Raw genomic sequence first — 15,572 nt, 5'->3', positions numbered from 1 at the left:
AAGGCTGGCAGAAAGCTGTTCTGTCTGCAATGGTGCGGGTGACAACTCATCCACAGGCAAGTCGGGAAAGGAGCGTGCAGTTTTCAAGTCCATGTCTCAGCCACTGGGAGCCACAGGAGCATTTGCCGCTGGCAACCTAGTCTGCGGACAAAATTAGGACGGTGGCATGTGCAGTATGGATGGGCGCAGTGAGGACGAGAACATGGTGTACATGCTGCTGCAGTTGGGAGGCTGCAACCAAGGTAATGCTGTGACCAACCCTGTCACCCAGATGGTGCAGAGACAGTGGCCTCACATGTCCAATGGGTCACAGACACAACTGATTTGAATGATGGGTCACCTGCTCCTTGCCAACATCCATCACAAATGAAGGCAGACCTTTATGGCCCACCACTACACCTGGAAGCCATACCTGCTTCCAGCTGAAAGACAGGGCCCAAATGGCAGCCCCGCAAGGAAAATGCATTGCGCTGCAACGTTCCAGGGCGTGCAACTCAGGGTGTAACAAATCCTCAACAAATCCATGAAGCTCCGTGGCTCACACCCATGCAAACATTCTGCCAGCCTGCACTCTTTAATCGGCTGTGCCTCATCCATGGCCAGAAAGCCAGACAGTGCATCATCGTGGCATGAATCAAACAGACTTCATCATTTGGGGCTTGAAAGTTCAATGAACTCTTCGACCTCTAAGTAAGAACCCAGGTGAAACTGAGTGGTAGTTAGATCCTGGATACCATTGAAAATGCGAAAATCTGTGACATAACATCCTATGCTAAAATCTTGTTGCATGTATTCCAGTCGCTCTCTCCCTCTATAGTTTTTACTCTCTGGAACTCTGTATAGTACCATGGAAGTAATTCCCTGACATTGTAACACCTGTAGATTCTCCCCCCCCCCCCCCCCCCCCCCCATGTTATAGTTCTGGGTGGAGATTTTAATTTGCCGGATATAGACTGGGAGACTCAGACGTTCATAACGGGTGGCAGGGACAAAGAATCCAGTGAAATTTTTTTAAGTGCTTTATCTGAAAACTACCTTGAGCAGTTAAACAGAGAACCGAGTCGTGGCGATAACATATTAGACCTTCTGGTGACAAACAGACCCGAACTATTTGAAAAAGTTAACGCAAAACAGGGAATCAGCGATCATAAAGCGGTTACGGCATCGATGATTTCAGCCGTAAATAGGACTATTAAAAAGGGTAGGAAGATTTTTCTGTTTAGAAAAAGTGACAAAAAGCAGATTTCAGAGTACCTGTTGGCTCAACACAAAAGTTTTGTCTCAAGTACAGATAGTGTTGAGGATCAGTGGACAAAGTTCAAAACCGTCGTACATAATGCGTTAGATGAGTATGTGCCAAGCAAGATCGTAAGAGATGGAAAAGAGCCAAAGCCTTGCAGACAAACAAAAATTACGCGAAGCGAAATGTAGTGTGAGGAGGGCTATGCGAGAGGCGTTCAATGAATTCGAAAGTAAAGTTCTATGTACTGACTTGGCAGAAAATCCTAAGAAATTTTGGTCTTATGTCAAAGCGGTAGGTGGATCAAAACAAAATGTCCAGACACTCTGTGACCAAAATGGTACTGAAACAGAGGATGACAGACTAAAGGCCGAAATACTAAATGTCTTTTTCCAAAGTTGTTTCACAGAGGAAGATTGCACTGTAGTTCCTTCTCTAGATTGTCGCACAGATGACAAAATGGTAGATATCGAAATAGATGACAGAGGGATAGAGAAACAATTAAAGTCGCTCAAAAAAGGAAAGGCCTCTGGACCTGATGGGATACCAGTTCAATTTTACACAGAGTACGCGAAGGAACTTGCCCCCCTTCTTACAGTGGTGTACCGTAGGTCTCTAGAAGAGCGTAGCGTTCCAAAGGATTGGAAAACGGCACAGGTCATCCCCGTTTTCAAGAAGGGATGTCGAGCAGATGTGCAGAACTATAGACCTATATCTCTAACGTCGATCAGTTGTAGAATTTTGGAACACGTTTTGTGTTAGAGTATAATGACTTTTCTGGAAACTAGTAATCTACTCTGTAGGAATCAGCATGGTTTTCGAAAAAGACGGTCATGTGAAACCCAGCTCGCGCTATTCGTCCACGAGACTCAGAGGGCCATAGAAACGGGTTCACAGGTAGATGCCGTGTTTCTTGACTTCCGCAAGGCGTTCGATACAGTTCCCCACAGTCGTTTAATGAACAAAGTAAGAGCATATGGACTATCAGAGCAATTGTGTGATTGGATTGAGGAGTTCCTAGATAACAGGACGCAGCATGTCATTCTCAATGGAGAGAAGTCTTCCGAAGTAAGAGTGATTTCAGGTGTGCCGCAGGGGAGTGTCATAGGACTGTTGCTATTCACAATATACATAAATGACCTTGTAGATGACATCGGAAGTTCACTGAGGCTTTTTGCAGATGATGCTGTGGTGTATCGAGAGGTTGTAACAATGGAAAATTGTACTGAAATGCAGGAGGATCTGCAGTGAATTGACGCATGGTGCAGGGAATGGCAATTGAATCTCAATGTCGACAAGTGTAATGTGCTGCGAATACACAGAAAGATAGATCCTTTATCATTTAGCTACAAAATAGCAGGTCAGCAACTGGAAGCAGTTAATACCATAAATTATCTGGGAGTATGCATTAGGAGTGATTTAAAATGGAATGATCATATAATGTTGATCGTCGGTAAAGCAGATGCCAGACTGAGATTCATTGGAAGAATCCTAAGGAAATGCAATCCGAAAACAAAGGAAGTAGGTTACAGTACGCTTGTTCGCCCACTGCTTAAATACTGCTCAGCAGTGTGGGATCCGTACCAGATAGGGTTGATAGAAGATATAGAGAAGATCCAATGGAGAGCAGCACGCTTCATTACAGGATCATTTAGTAATCGCGAAAGCGTTACGGAGATGATAGATAAACTCCAGTGGAAGACTCTGCAGGAGAGGCGCTCAGTAGCTCGGTACGGGCTTTTGTCAAAGTTTCGAGAACATACCTTCACCGAAGAGTCAAGCAGTATATTGCTCCCTCCTACGTATATCTCGCGAAGAGACCATGAGCATAAAATCAGAGAGATTAGAGCCCACACAGAGGCATACCGACAATCCTTCTTTCCACGAACAATATGAGACTGGAATAGAATGGAGAACCGATAGAGGTACTCAAGGTACCCTCCGCCACACACCGTCAGGTGGCTTGCGGAGTATGGATGTAGATGTAGATGTAGATGTCCTATAATCCTGTCCCTTCTTTTTGTCTGTTTTTCCCACATTGTCTAAATGACAGAACCATTTTAACTACCATATCATTTAGATCATACAATGTGGCTGTGAATCCATACATGAAGAAATTATGGTTTTCCAATTGTTCCCTTCTTCGCCGATTCTTTGGTGAACTTCCTTATTCCTTAACTTATCAGTCCACCTTATTTCAAACATTTTTCTGTAGTACCACATCTAAAATTCTTCAGTTCTCTCCTGTTTCTGTTTTACCACAGACCATGGTTCACCTCCATACAATTTATTTCTTCCTAAAATTAAGGCCTATGTTTGATACTAACACATATCTTTTGGCCAGGAACACCCTCTTTGTCTGTGCTAGTCTGCTTTTTATGTCATCCTTGCTTCATCTGTCATTGGTTATTTTGCTTCCAAGGCAGCAGAATTCCTTAACTTCATCTACTTTGTGATCATCAGTTTTGATGTGAAGATTCTTGCTATTCTCATTCCTGCTACTTCTCATTACTATTGTCTCTCAGTCCATATTTCGGGACTCATTAGCATGTTATTTCCATTCAGCAGATTCTGTAACAATTCTTCACCATCACTGAAGACAGCAAAGTCAACAGCAAATCTTATCACCGATATCCTTTCACCCTGAATTTTAATCCCACTCTTGAACCATTCTTTTATTTCCATCATTGCTGCTTATAGCACAGACTGAACAGGAGGAGTAGAAAGACTGCATCCCTGTTTTATATCCTTTCTAATCTGAGAACTTCTTTCTTGCTCTTCCAGTCTCATTGTTCCCTCTTGGGTCTTGTACATATTTTATATTACCTGTCATGCCCTATACCTTACTCCTATTTTCCTCAGAATTCTGAACAAGTTGCACCATTTTAGACTGTTGAACACTTTTTCCAGTTCAACAAAGCTTATGACATGTCTGGATTTTTCTTCACTCTTATTTCCATTATCAAGTGCAACATCAGAACTGGCTCTCCTAAAGCCAAACATCTTACAGATCCTCAATTTTCTTTTTCATTTTTCTGTATATTATTGTTGTCAGCAATGCGGATGCACCAGTTGTTAAGCTAACTGTGCAATAGTGCTTGCACTTAACTTCTCGTGCTAGCTTCAGAACTTTGTGGATGATATTTTTCCAAAAGTCTGATGGTATGTTGTCTGTTTCATAAATTCTACATTCTGCCTACATACAAGAAATTGGACAACACATCCACCATCCACCAATAACAACCACATGCTTCCCAAAAAAGTAGTCTGCAAAGCTACCATGTGCCAAGAGTGCTCTGGTACTGAACAAGGGGGAAAACTGACATGGTGCAGTCTGGTTCTGCGCACAGACTGCACAATCCCACACAAAACGTTCAGTGTTATGATCGATTGCTGGCCAGTAAACACGACACCATGCCAGAGCCAACACATGGGACATACCTGAGTGCATTACATACAGCAGTTGGAGTATGAGAGGACAGAGTGCTGGAAGGATGATAAGTCAACAGCTTTGCTCCACTGTGGCAAGCTTGAGGACACACTGGACAATGTTGAGTTGACCTCATAGTAAGAAAATGTATACCACTCTGAATCCACTCCCTATGAGGAAACTTGAGCCATCCCTGATGGCTGAGATGATATTTCAGAAAAGTGGGTAGGTGGGCATGGCAGCTGCATCCTCTTGCACGGTCAACAGAAAAATCAGCAATGTCTGCTGCAAGGTATCATCCAAGGCGAAAACAAGAGTCTCTTGTGATCGAACTCTGAATCTGGTCCTTCCAGCAACCACGATAGTGCATCTGCATTGGCTTTCTGGGCAGTGGACTGTAATGAATGTCATAGCAATAATTATTGAGAAAAAGTGCCCACATCTGCAATCAATGGTTAATCCTATACAGTAGCTTAGAATGAGGGCTGACAAACAAAACAAGTGGTTTGTTGTCAGGAATGAGAAGGAACTTAGCTCCACACAACAACAAAAAAAGTTAAACTTTGTAATGTCAAAAATGATACACAGGGCACCCTTTTTCACCTACAAATAATTAGTTTGCCCCCCTGACAACTTCACCAATAACTCCTCCAGACATGGAATGGAATACTAACCCATGACACAGTGTGTGCTGGTTGCTTGGCTAAAATCGTTGCAAAGGTACACAATGCCATCTGGCTTCTGAATCACCAATAAAGCAGTGGTCCATTGACTAGATGAAATAGGAAAGATGATGTTGAGTTCCTGTCAATGCTGCAACTTGGCTTCGAACTCGTCACACATGGAAAATGGAATGGGGCAGCAATGAATACATTTATGTATTGCTGGTGGCATAAGAGAGAAACACGGGTCTCAAATTTTCTGCATGACCAAAGGTATTCTAAAACTGTTGGCTGAATTTCCATAGTGAAGGGTAAAAATCTTGAAAGGGGACTGATTGGGACCATAATGGACTTTTGTCAACTATCTAGAATCCAAAAACAGGAAATCCATCTAGCACAAAAATATTTTGCACCAATGGTAAATTTACCAATAACAATGAAAGTTGCCATCCCACATTCTTATAAAGTGCTGAGATGAAGTACTGTCTCACAGTGAAATACATTGTTTACTATAAAACACTACTTGAAAATGTGGTTGCTGGAACACAGGGCAGCCCAGGAGCCTGTACATGTGTAAGTTAATTAGGCTAACCACTGCCCTCATGTTGGTTTGAAATGCAATCGGTCGCCTAACCACAGTAGTAGAATACAGTGGGACAAGGCTCATGGGGCATCAGGGACAGCTTCTGAGTCTTGGGAAAATACTGGGTCTCTGACGACCATCATGCGACTCGCCGACTATCACAAACTGATACCAAATGGTCTATCTCTTGGCATATCTCACACATTAGACAGGCAATCCTGTCTAATGCGCACAGAATGACAATTGGGGCAGGACCACTGACTTTCCCATTGAGTGGAAACAGATTAGGAAGGAGAGAGATGCTGAGAGCCCGAAAACATTGCAAGCAGTGACCCTGACTCTTCGACTCACTTGCACTATCAAGTTCACCACCAGGTGAAGACAGGCAGTGCTGTGACATCATCCCACTCAAATCATTAATGGTGTCATCACATGATGGATCAGCAGAGGGAATGTCACTGGGCCAACCTGATGGGACAGTTAATTCTGTTTACCATGCATATCTAACCTTGCTATCTGCCTTATGTCTGAAAGTACATCATTTGCCACTGCTGTTAACTTAACGTGTTTCAGCAATTTTGGCAACTTTGGATAAAGAAGGGTCAGACGAGGCTAATACCTCAAGTCTGGATCTCAAGGTCAGGTTCTAATCAGACGATGACATTTCTAATCATTGAGTCTGGATCTCAAGGTCAGGTTCTAATTAGACGATGACATTTATAATCATTGAGTCTGCATGTCAGGTAGCTCAATGGGGACACTGAAACTAACACTTACACAAGAGACCTTGCAAATTGGCAACTAAGCCACAGATGACTGATTGGGGCACTTGCAGTGCTTGTCAAACTGCAACTGTACTGCCACCACATGTGTTTGATGTCCCAAATGCTGTGTGAGTAACTGACAGAGCTCCTCAAAGTTAAGTTTCTCAGAGTAGCTACAGGGCTTCAAATTAAGCACAATTTTGTACAACTCCATACTTCTGGACAATAACAAGGTGACCTTACATGGCAGTGCAGCAGGGACTGGTACAGGCAATTCTTCCACCTTCCAGTAGACTCCTCAAAAACAGTGGACAGTGTTGGGCGCAGTGGGGGAGAAAGCTTCTCTGCAGGTGCCTGGCTTGCCATTAGTACAGTATTGGGAGTGCATCAGTTCCACATTCTGTCTGAGCAACTGAGAGCCACAACTGTTGCTGTCAGCATTGCATAAATGTAGGAACCATGGTGGCTAATGTAGGAACCATGGTGGCTACAATTTAACACTATGAGGGTGAAAAAAGTATCACACATGTACGGATGTCCTCTGTCACTGATTTTTTATCTGCATAGGCATGACAATCTCACTAAATTGTCCAGTTGGCACAAATGTCACTAATATAGTTGATGGTGGGTACTTGACTGGGAAACCAGGGAGTCGAACAATGAGAGATAGAAAGCATATTGTATGGGTCAATCCTTGGGGGAACAGAGAGTTCAAACATCATAAAGAGACTGGCACAGAGTAAGAACAAATGCAACCAGCACGAATGATCAAAGCAAAAAGCACACGGAACCAAGAGCACAGTGCAGTGCTGAAGCTAGGACCATGTTGGTTGATCTCAGCATGAGAACTGACTGGTCCAGTCTAGTGCGTTCAGCAAGTAAACACTTGGGTTAGTGGGTCTGTCCATACTATACTCCACATGTACCATCTGCGATATCTTCCTACACTATGCCATGAGACCTTCACCAGCTCATCTATGGCCATAGATATGTTCACTGGTGGGGGTACTCAGATATTCATATACTTTTGCTTTTCCTCAAAGTAATCCCATTTTCAGAATACACAAATAATGGGCACTTATTTGCAATGGAGAGCTATCAGCACAGTATTTATCTACAGAGGTGTGAAGAAATTGCCTATAAACTAATAATTAATCTGGTGTATAGATTCAGTCTCAGCAGGTTTCATCTTTCTATGACATATCCCTAATAATTATAATTTATACTAGATCAATACCCAAACCCTGGTTACCTGTTTTTGTAAGCAATAGCTTAACATATTAGGCAATTAAGCAATCTCAACAACTCTCCCCACCTGACTTAAACCTTCATTGTCAATGGTTTTCCTATTATTATGTCAAAACCTACAAAAATAGTTCTCCATTCTGAAATATGACCACTGATAATAAGCTACAAATCTTCATTGATCACAACATGATTAACACAGTGGAGTTAATCATTTCTGAGCACTACTTTACTGAAATCATTCCACATAATTTCATTTTCATAGATTTCATCCCAATTCACCTCAGTGAAATTCATTATCTTCATATTCATAAAAAACAGTCTGGCATGACATGCATTAAGCTATACAAGCAAATCATCTCTGATGGCAAAAAACATACTGTTTTTAGATGTCTGGCTGACAAATACAGCCACTACTTTCCTTTTACTTGTGCCCCTACTTCCTGAGCTGAGATTATTGTTCATGTTGTCCACCAGTTTAATCAGTCTTTCACTGGTTTCTTTAATTGATATTCCATTAGCCAATATTCAGTAAATCTTCACATCAATATAGTCACAGTTCTCCAAGCAACTAATCATTTTCCCTTTCTATGCCACTTTATTCAGCTTCTGTAACTTCTTTTAAATCCATCTCCAGTCAATGCATCTTCACCAATAGCCTTGATTCTGCCAGCAAATGAATTTTTCCTTACAGTTGTTCATTATTACCATCTTCTTTATTATTTTAACCCTGGTGCTTTCCTGTTTCTTATGCTTGTCTAGTCCATACCTATGAACATCGTATTCCCCCCCCCCCCCCCCCCCCCTCTCTCTCTCTTTTCCCCAAAGAACCCACAGTGCTGATGACATCAGTACTTTAAATTTGACCAATTAAATTTTTATTTTGTTTAATATCAATTTACATTTCTAGTAATAAAGATTGTCTTTTATTTATACATGTTCATTCAAAATGGCAACTCTAATTTTCCAGTTTTTTGTTTAGATGTTATGTTCAGATGAAATCATATACTTACGTGACTGTTATGAAAGAAGTGCCTTCCAATCAAAGCGCATATTATTTGAATGTGTAACAGGTGGTATTGGTGGTTCATCTAGTTCCCATTTTCCAGAGCTGACCTCACGAACTGTAGCTGTACTACAATATGGTATCTTCTGTATCAAACGAGTCATATCAGCACGATTTCTAGGTGCACATCCTGTCAGCTGACGGGAACAGACATCAAGTGTTGCTGCATGTCCTACTAGCAAAACATTTCCTCCTACAAAAATCAGAAAAACATAATACAATAATTTCTATAATGAAGATACAATGATTACATTTTAAAGCCATAAGTTGTTTCATACATACCAACATCAGCAGTGCTTTTCACGATACTTTGTGCTACATAAAAACTTCTCATATAAAACTGTTCAACACTCTCTTGTCGGTCATGCAGTTCCTCTACACGTATAAGTGGCTTATAGTTTGCACAGATATTAAAACCTGCTGCTTGTAATTCCTCGATAGTCATCCAGTCAGGAAGAGAATCGGGATACCATGCTAACCACTCAAAGAGACCAGGTTCAATTGCTATAGGCAATTTATCTTCTTGTCCAAGCCCTGCACAGGAGAGTTACTAATACATATATTTTCCAACACATCAGCTAAATTATTAAACTAAATCTTACAACATCCATTCATTAGTAGATACTAAAAATACAGTATATTTAGGAATATACAAATATTTGGTATCAAACAATGAAAGTGATGGAACTGTTGAGTGAACTGTGAAATGAAAAGCTAGTAATGTAAGTCACAAAATGAGTCATATCACTGTAACATATTTGAAACAGTAATGCTATAACTCCATGTTAGTACTGATCCGATACCTACAACTTGGCGAGGGCTGAATGCTATAACTCCATGTTAGTACTGATCTGATACCTACACCTTGGCGAGGGCTGGTTTTAGAACACTTTTCGACATAAATGATTCCTCATTTAGTGCCCCCTACCCCCTTTTCCCTTACACACTTTCAGCCACATCAATTTCCACTACTTTGATACACACTAGAACTTGCACTTGTGCACCCATGGTGTCCCTCTCATCATGGTGGCCCAAGCAGAGGCCTGTGTTGCTATCCTCAATTCAACACATTCTGAACAGCTTGAACTGTACAACCCGTAGCGAGGTGGGTTCCCCCAGAGTTTGGGTGCCCCCCCCCCCCCCCCCATTAATCTTCCCCAACTTATCCTTCTATCCTCCCCACAGAAGCCACTATTAGTTCTGAAACCTAGGATTGTGTGTCACTTACGCTTCTGTGTGTGTGTCTATCGGCAGTACTACAAATTTCACCTGCTGAAGGTAAGTACTACCACATCAGGTATCTTAGGTGTAAACATTTAGCCTAGAAAGAGGAAGGAGTAAGAGTGACAATTTGCCATCTAGCTGAATCAGTTACACAGTGAATTGCAAACTGGCATGATATATCTGTGCTTTTAATAACCCAACAGAGAAGGGGGAGGATTAAACCAACACCACGAAGAAGGTTAAGTTCATGTCCCAATCCTACAGACCACTGACTGCTGACCATTGACAATGTCACAAGAAAATGTTGAGCACATAAAAAAATTAATGTGCCTTGCTGAAAGTATTACTTGCTGCTTTGATCATCTTACTATATTAGCAAATATTTTTATGCTGCCAGGTGAGCATAAATGAGCACTAGTCATGCAATTAACAGAATTTCAGCAACATTTTATTGCGAATTACTGCTTCTTTTGAAGATCTGCTTAGCAAAATGGGTCTGAGGTGTCAGCTGTGTATCAGCAGCGAAACAGTGGCCCAAGAATGGTGTACATAATCCTCAATGACAGCAGGACACAAAATCACACCTGGAATGTCACATCAGAGGAGCAGCCAGTGCTGATAGCCCTGACACTGCAGCACAAATTAGGATCATATTGCATTTACAATATGTTATATGATCAACAGGGACTACTATGCAGCAAGCTGAGCTACAAGTGAGGGCACTCTGCATCAGTTTACCCTCTCACCGCTTGTCACCAAGTAACCTGCCTCCAATCATTTAGTGAACGATGTCATTTAGTGAACGATGTCATTTAGTGAACGATGTCATTTAGTGAACGATGTCATTTAGTGAACGATGTAACTGGAGTGAAGAATGGTGTAAAGTTGTGTTTAGTGATAAGAACAGAGTCTGCCCTGGCATTACTGATAGTCACTTCCAAATGCAGTAGTGTCTACAGTACAAACTACTACAAGCAGGCCTACATCAGGTAATGACATACAGGACAAACTCCAGACTTCAGGATGTGGACAGTTCTTGCAATGAGTGGTGGTGTTTGGAAGAATATGGAAAAACTGCAGAATAGACACAGATCATCTTGCAGCCTATTTGTAACCATTCCTATATCAGAGCCATATATTTTTCTGGCAGGAAAAGTTGGCATACAAACTCAATGTGTTCTCCAAGATGTGAGTCATTCTTTGGTTCACACCGTCATGAGATGTATCACAATGAGCACCTGTGCAATGTGATGGAATGACATGTGATCCAGTCTGCATTGCCCAGTTGCAACAGCAGGTGGAAGTGGCAAAAAAGGTGAAATGCTGCATTACTCTTGTAACCTTAAGCTTTTTTCCATGGAGGGGATTTTGTTGCTGTGAAACTGCCTGCTACACAAAGCAAGGGTTATAAAGAGCCAATTAAATTCAGATGTGTTTGGATGTGACCACATATTCACATAAATTTCCAAATTATTAATCAAATATTCAAAGAAATATAAGTTACTTTGAAATAGAATTTATAAAAAATTTTTGCTATAAAAACAATCAAACTAATTAATTTATTTTATAGAAGTTCCTGTAATTGTGAAAAGAATGTTGGATAGTCTATATAAAGGCAAGCTATTAGCTTACATAAGTTACTAGGAGCTTGAAAATCCCCAGGATGCTTACACACATCCTGCCACAAAATTGTCCAGAAACTACTAACTACAGTGAAGTTTGTGCATGTTCCTTACTCCATCATTAATGATCAAAAGTTTATAATTATATTTGCAGCACATGCCTTAACTTCTCATTGTATTGACTAAATTACAAAACTTATAAGTAAATTCAGATGTTCATCAGAATCAAGGGTATAATCAAGAGTGCCCCAAGGAAGTGTGGTAGGACCACTACTATTTTACTATTTTCTATATACATAAATGATCTGGAAGACAGGATGGGCAGCAATCTGTGGTTGCTTGCTGATGATCTACATCTACATCTACATTTATACTCCGCAAGCCACCCAACGGTGTGTGGCGGAGGGCACTTTACGTGCCACTGTCATTACCTCCCTTTCCTGTTCCAGTCGCGTATGGTTCGCATTCGCGTATGGTTCACGGTGTTGTGGTGTACAGGAAGGTGTCAAAGCTGAGTGACTAAATGAGGATACATGATGACTTACATGAAGTTTCTAGTTTGTGTGATGAATGGCAGCTAGATCTAAATGTAGTAAAAAGCAAGTCAATGTGAATGTGGAGGAAAAACAGACCCCTAATGTTCAGATACAGCATTAGTAGTGTGCTGCTTGGTACAGTCCCACCATTCAATCATCTGGGCACAACATAGCAGAGTGATACAGCAGAGTATTATGAAATGCAACAAGCATGTGAGGACTGTGGTAGGCATGACGAATGGTTGACTTCAGCTTATTGGGCAAATTTTAGGAAAGTGTGGTTCATTTTTAAAGAAGACCTCACATATCCTGCAAGTGTGACCTATTCTGGAGTACCGCTTGAATGTCTCAAATATGTACCAGGTTGGATTAAAGGAAGGCATTGAAGAAATTCAGAGGCAGGCTGCTAGATTTGTTACCAGGAGGTTTGAATAATATGCAAGCATTATGGAGATGCTTTGGCAACTTAAATGGAAATCCCTGGAGGGAAGGTGATGTTCTTTTTGAGGAATACTATTAGGAAAATTTGGTGAACCAGCATTTGAAGCTGACTGCTGAACAATTCTACTGCCACCAACATACATTTCGCATAAGGACCACAAAAATAATAGGGCTCGTATGGAGGCTTATAGACAGTTGTTTCTTTTTTATGAGTGGAATAGAAAGGAAGACAACTCTTAATGGCATGGGTTACCCTCTGTTGTGCACCATACTGTGGCTTGTGGACTATGTATGAAAATGGAGTAGATGTTGATAGATATAGAAGTGAACTTACAAGCTGATTAATACTGGATGATGCCTCATGGTCATTCAAGTCTGAAGTAGTACTAGAAATGTTCTTGGTCAAAATCTACTTTTCAACTTTGTCAAATTACACTGCTCAGCCAGAATATTATGACCACTTCCCACCACAAGGCTGAATGGCTCCTGGGAGTTACAGGCACGTGACACAGTAAGGAAAGAGTGTAAGCAGGAGTGAGTTGAACAGGCAGTCATTATAGTGAAGATACGGGCTGCAAATGCGGAAATCCACTGATATAAGTGGTTTTGACAAAGGGCACATTGTTGTGGCACTGTGTTTGGAAAGGAGAATCTCTGAAATGGTGATGCTGGTCTCCTGTTGTTCTCATTACTCCTGTGAGCACCTGTGGAAATTGGCTTAAGAATGGTGGAATACTGCATTAGCTGTATGGTGTTGGATACAACATCTCAACACAAAATGTGGAGGTTGGAGGATCCCCACTGTATAACCCAGGATAGGCAGCAATCTGTGGCAGACCTGACAACAGAGCACAGTGCTGAAGCAGGCACAAGTGTTTCATAGCACACTGTTCAAAGGCTACTGTTGAACATGGAGCTCCACATCACAATACCCCTATACGTTCCTATTTTGATCCAGCAACATCATGAGTTATGATCACAGTGGGCACAACATCACTGAGTTTTCACTGTGTATCAGTAGAAAAATGTTGCCTTTCGAATGAATCCATTTCCTGTTATACCAGGTCAATGGTTGGGTACTAACATGCCGTCATCCAGGCAAACAGTTGCACAAAACATGCACCGCACCACAGATGCAGGCCAGTGAGGGCAGAATTATGCTATGGGGTACTCTGAGTTGGGCTTCCACAGAACCTGTGGTGATAATCGAAGGCATCATGACAGCAGTGAACTACATGAACATTACTGTGGGCCAACTGCATCACTTCATGCTTGAAGTCTCCCCCTATGGCAATGACATCTTCCAGCAGGATAACTATGTTTCAAGGTCAGAATCACGGTGCAGTTGTTTGAGGGGCATTGATGTCTTGGCCAGCAAATGTTCGTGATCTGTACCCTTTGGAACACACTTTGGGTGTCAGGCACTTGCCCATAAACCACCACCCCAAAGTTAGCTGAAATTGCTTGACCCGTGCATATGCATCTGGTGCCACATACTTCTGGAGTCCTATCACGGACTTGTAGAATCCTTGTCAAGCAGAATTTCTGTTGTATTGTGTTTGAGAAGTGGAACAACACTCTATTCAACAGGTGGTCATAATGTTTTTGCTCATCCGTGTATGTAACAACTGATGCTCTGAGTAATGTGCTCATAATTTATAATTATTTAATTACTGTTTCACTCTAGTTTTAAAGTTTGTCTTTAAATTTATGCACAGTCTTAGGTTGGTTGAGGTTGGTTGGTTATATTAATCATACTTTTCTCACCTCCCAAATGATGCCTCATTTGTATGCAAAGAATAAAGCATTCCATCCTGGATTTTCCATTGGTTGAATTAGGCATCCTACACTTATGTCACAATTACTACTCCTCATTAATGTATTTCAGTTCTTTAATTACACAATTCTCTGTGCAACATAAAGAACATGACTTATTTTTTTTTGTTTCACAATTCAGCTTTTTTACCATTTTTTCTTTTGATCCCACACCAATCTAACTACCCTCTTCTGACATGGGAAACACTATCACCTGGACCCCAAACTGATCACTGGCCAGTTCCAATAAGGTCACACCATAGTGCATGGTTGAGTTGAGGTACAGTCTCTTACTACTTTGTGCACACTCAAATTTCATGATTTTCAAACGACCAGTGTATGAAATATTTTCAATTGTGTGTTCTGTCCTTTTTCTTTTTTGTTAGTTTTGATCTAGCTTCTCCCCCCTCGTTTTCACATCACTGTCTCTAGTTTCCACTATCTGCTTACCTTTTCTTTCCCTGTTTTCTTCACGGAAATGTAATCTGTTCCCAATAACTCAAATTCCAGGGTCAATACTCCGGTTTTACTATTAGCTGATCTCCACCCAAAAATTCAATAGCTTTGCACATGCCACAAGATCAAATTCAGCTCACCAGTTCCTTATAAGAATTACACTTTAGTTAGTACCAGAGTATCAGAATAATCAGAATCTAAATTTAACATAGGGCTTATCAGCCCTTCAAAATGGTACTAATTTGAGAATAACAAGCTGGACTTACCTCTTAATACACCAGCACAAGTCTGCACACAGCGGAGGGAAGGTGATGAGAATGCATGCTTCATTTGAACTCCAGAACCTCGTAATGCCTCTCCCACTAGCTTAGCTTGTAGTTCCCCAACACATGTAAGGGGACAGTCTTTGAAGAACGATTGTGGTCCACCCCTTCGAGCTGGGACTAACTGTGGCATGTTGAGATCTTTGCGAATATATTTACCTACAA

At 41.3% G+C, this 15,572-nt stretch overlaps 1 protein-coding gene across 4 annotated transcripts in view; it reads right to left on the bottom strand.

Annotated features, from left to right (window-relative positions):
- LOC124608858 (protein UBASH3A homolog) overlaps positions 1-15,572 on the bottom strand; it is a 257,494-nt gene that overhangs the window by 21,527 nt on the left and 220,395 nt on the right. For all 4 annotated transcript variants that reach the window (XM_047140020.1, XM_047140022.1, XM_047140023.1 and 1 more), the window contains 3 exons: positions 15,351-15,566; positions 9,273-9,524; positions 8,938-9,183 (listed from right to left, as the gene is read on the bottom strand). In XM_047140020.1, the coding sequence (XP_046995976.1) occupies positions 8,945-9,183; positions 9,273-9,524; positions 15,351-15,566 (707 nt within the window). In that variant the 3' untranslated portion in view covers positions 8,938-8,944. The remainder of the gene's footprint in view (positions 1-8,937; positions 9,184-9,272; positions 9,525-15,350; positions 15,567-15,572) is intronic.

This window comes from Schistocerca americana, chromosome 1, assembly GCF_021461395.2.
Source record: "Schistocerca americana isolate TAMUIC-IGC-003095 chromosome 1, iqSchAmer2.1, whole genome shotgun sequence".
Taxonomy (NCBI): Eukaryota; Metazoa; Arthropoda; class Insecta; order Orthoptera; family Acrididae; genus Schistocerca; species Schistocerca americana.
This window is presented reverse-complemented; position numbering and strand designations above follow the sequence as displayed.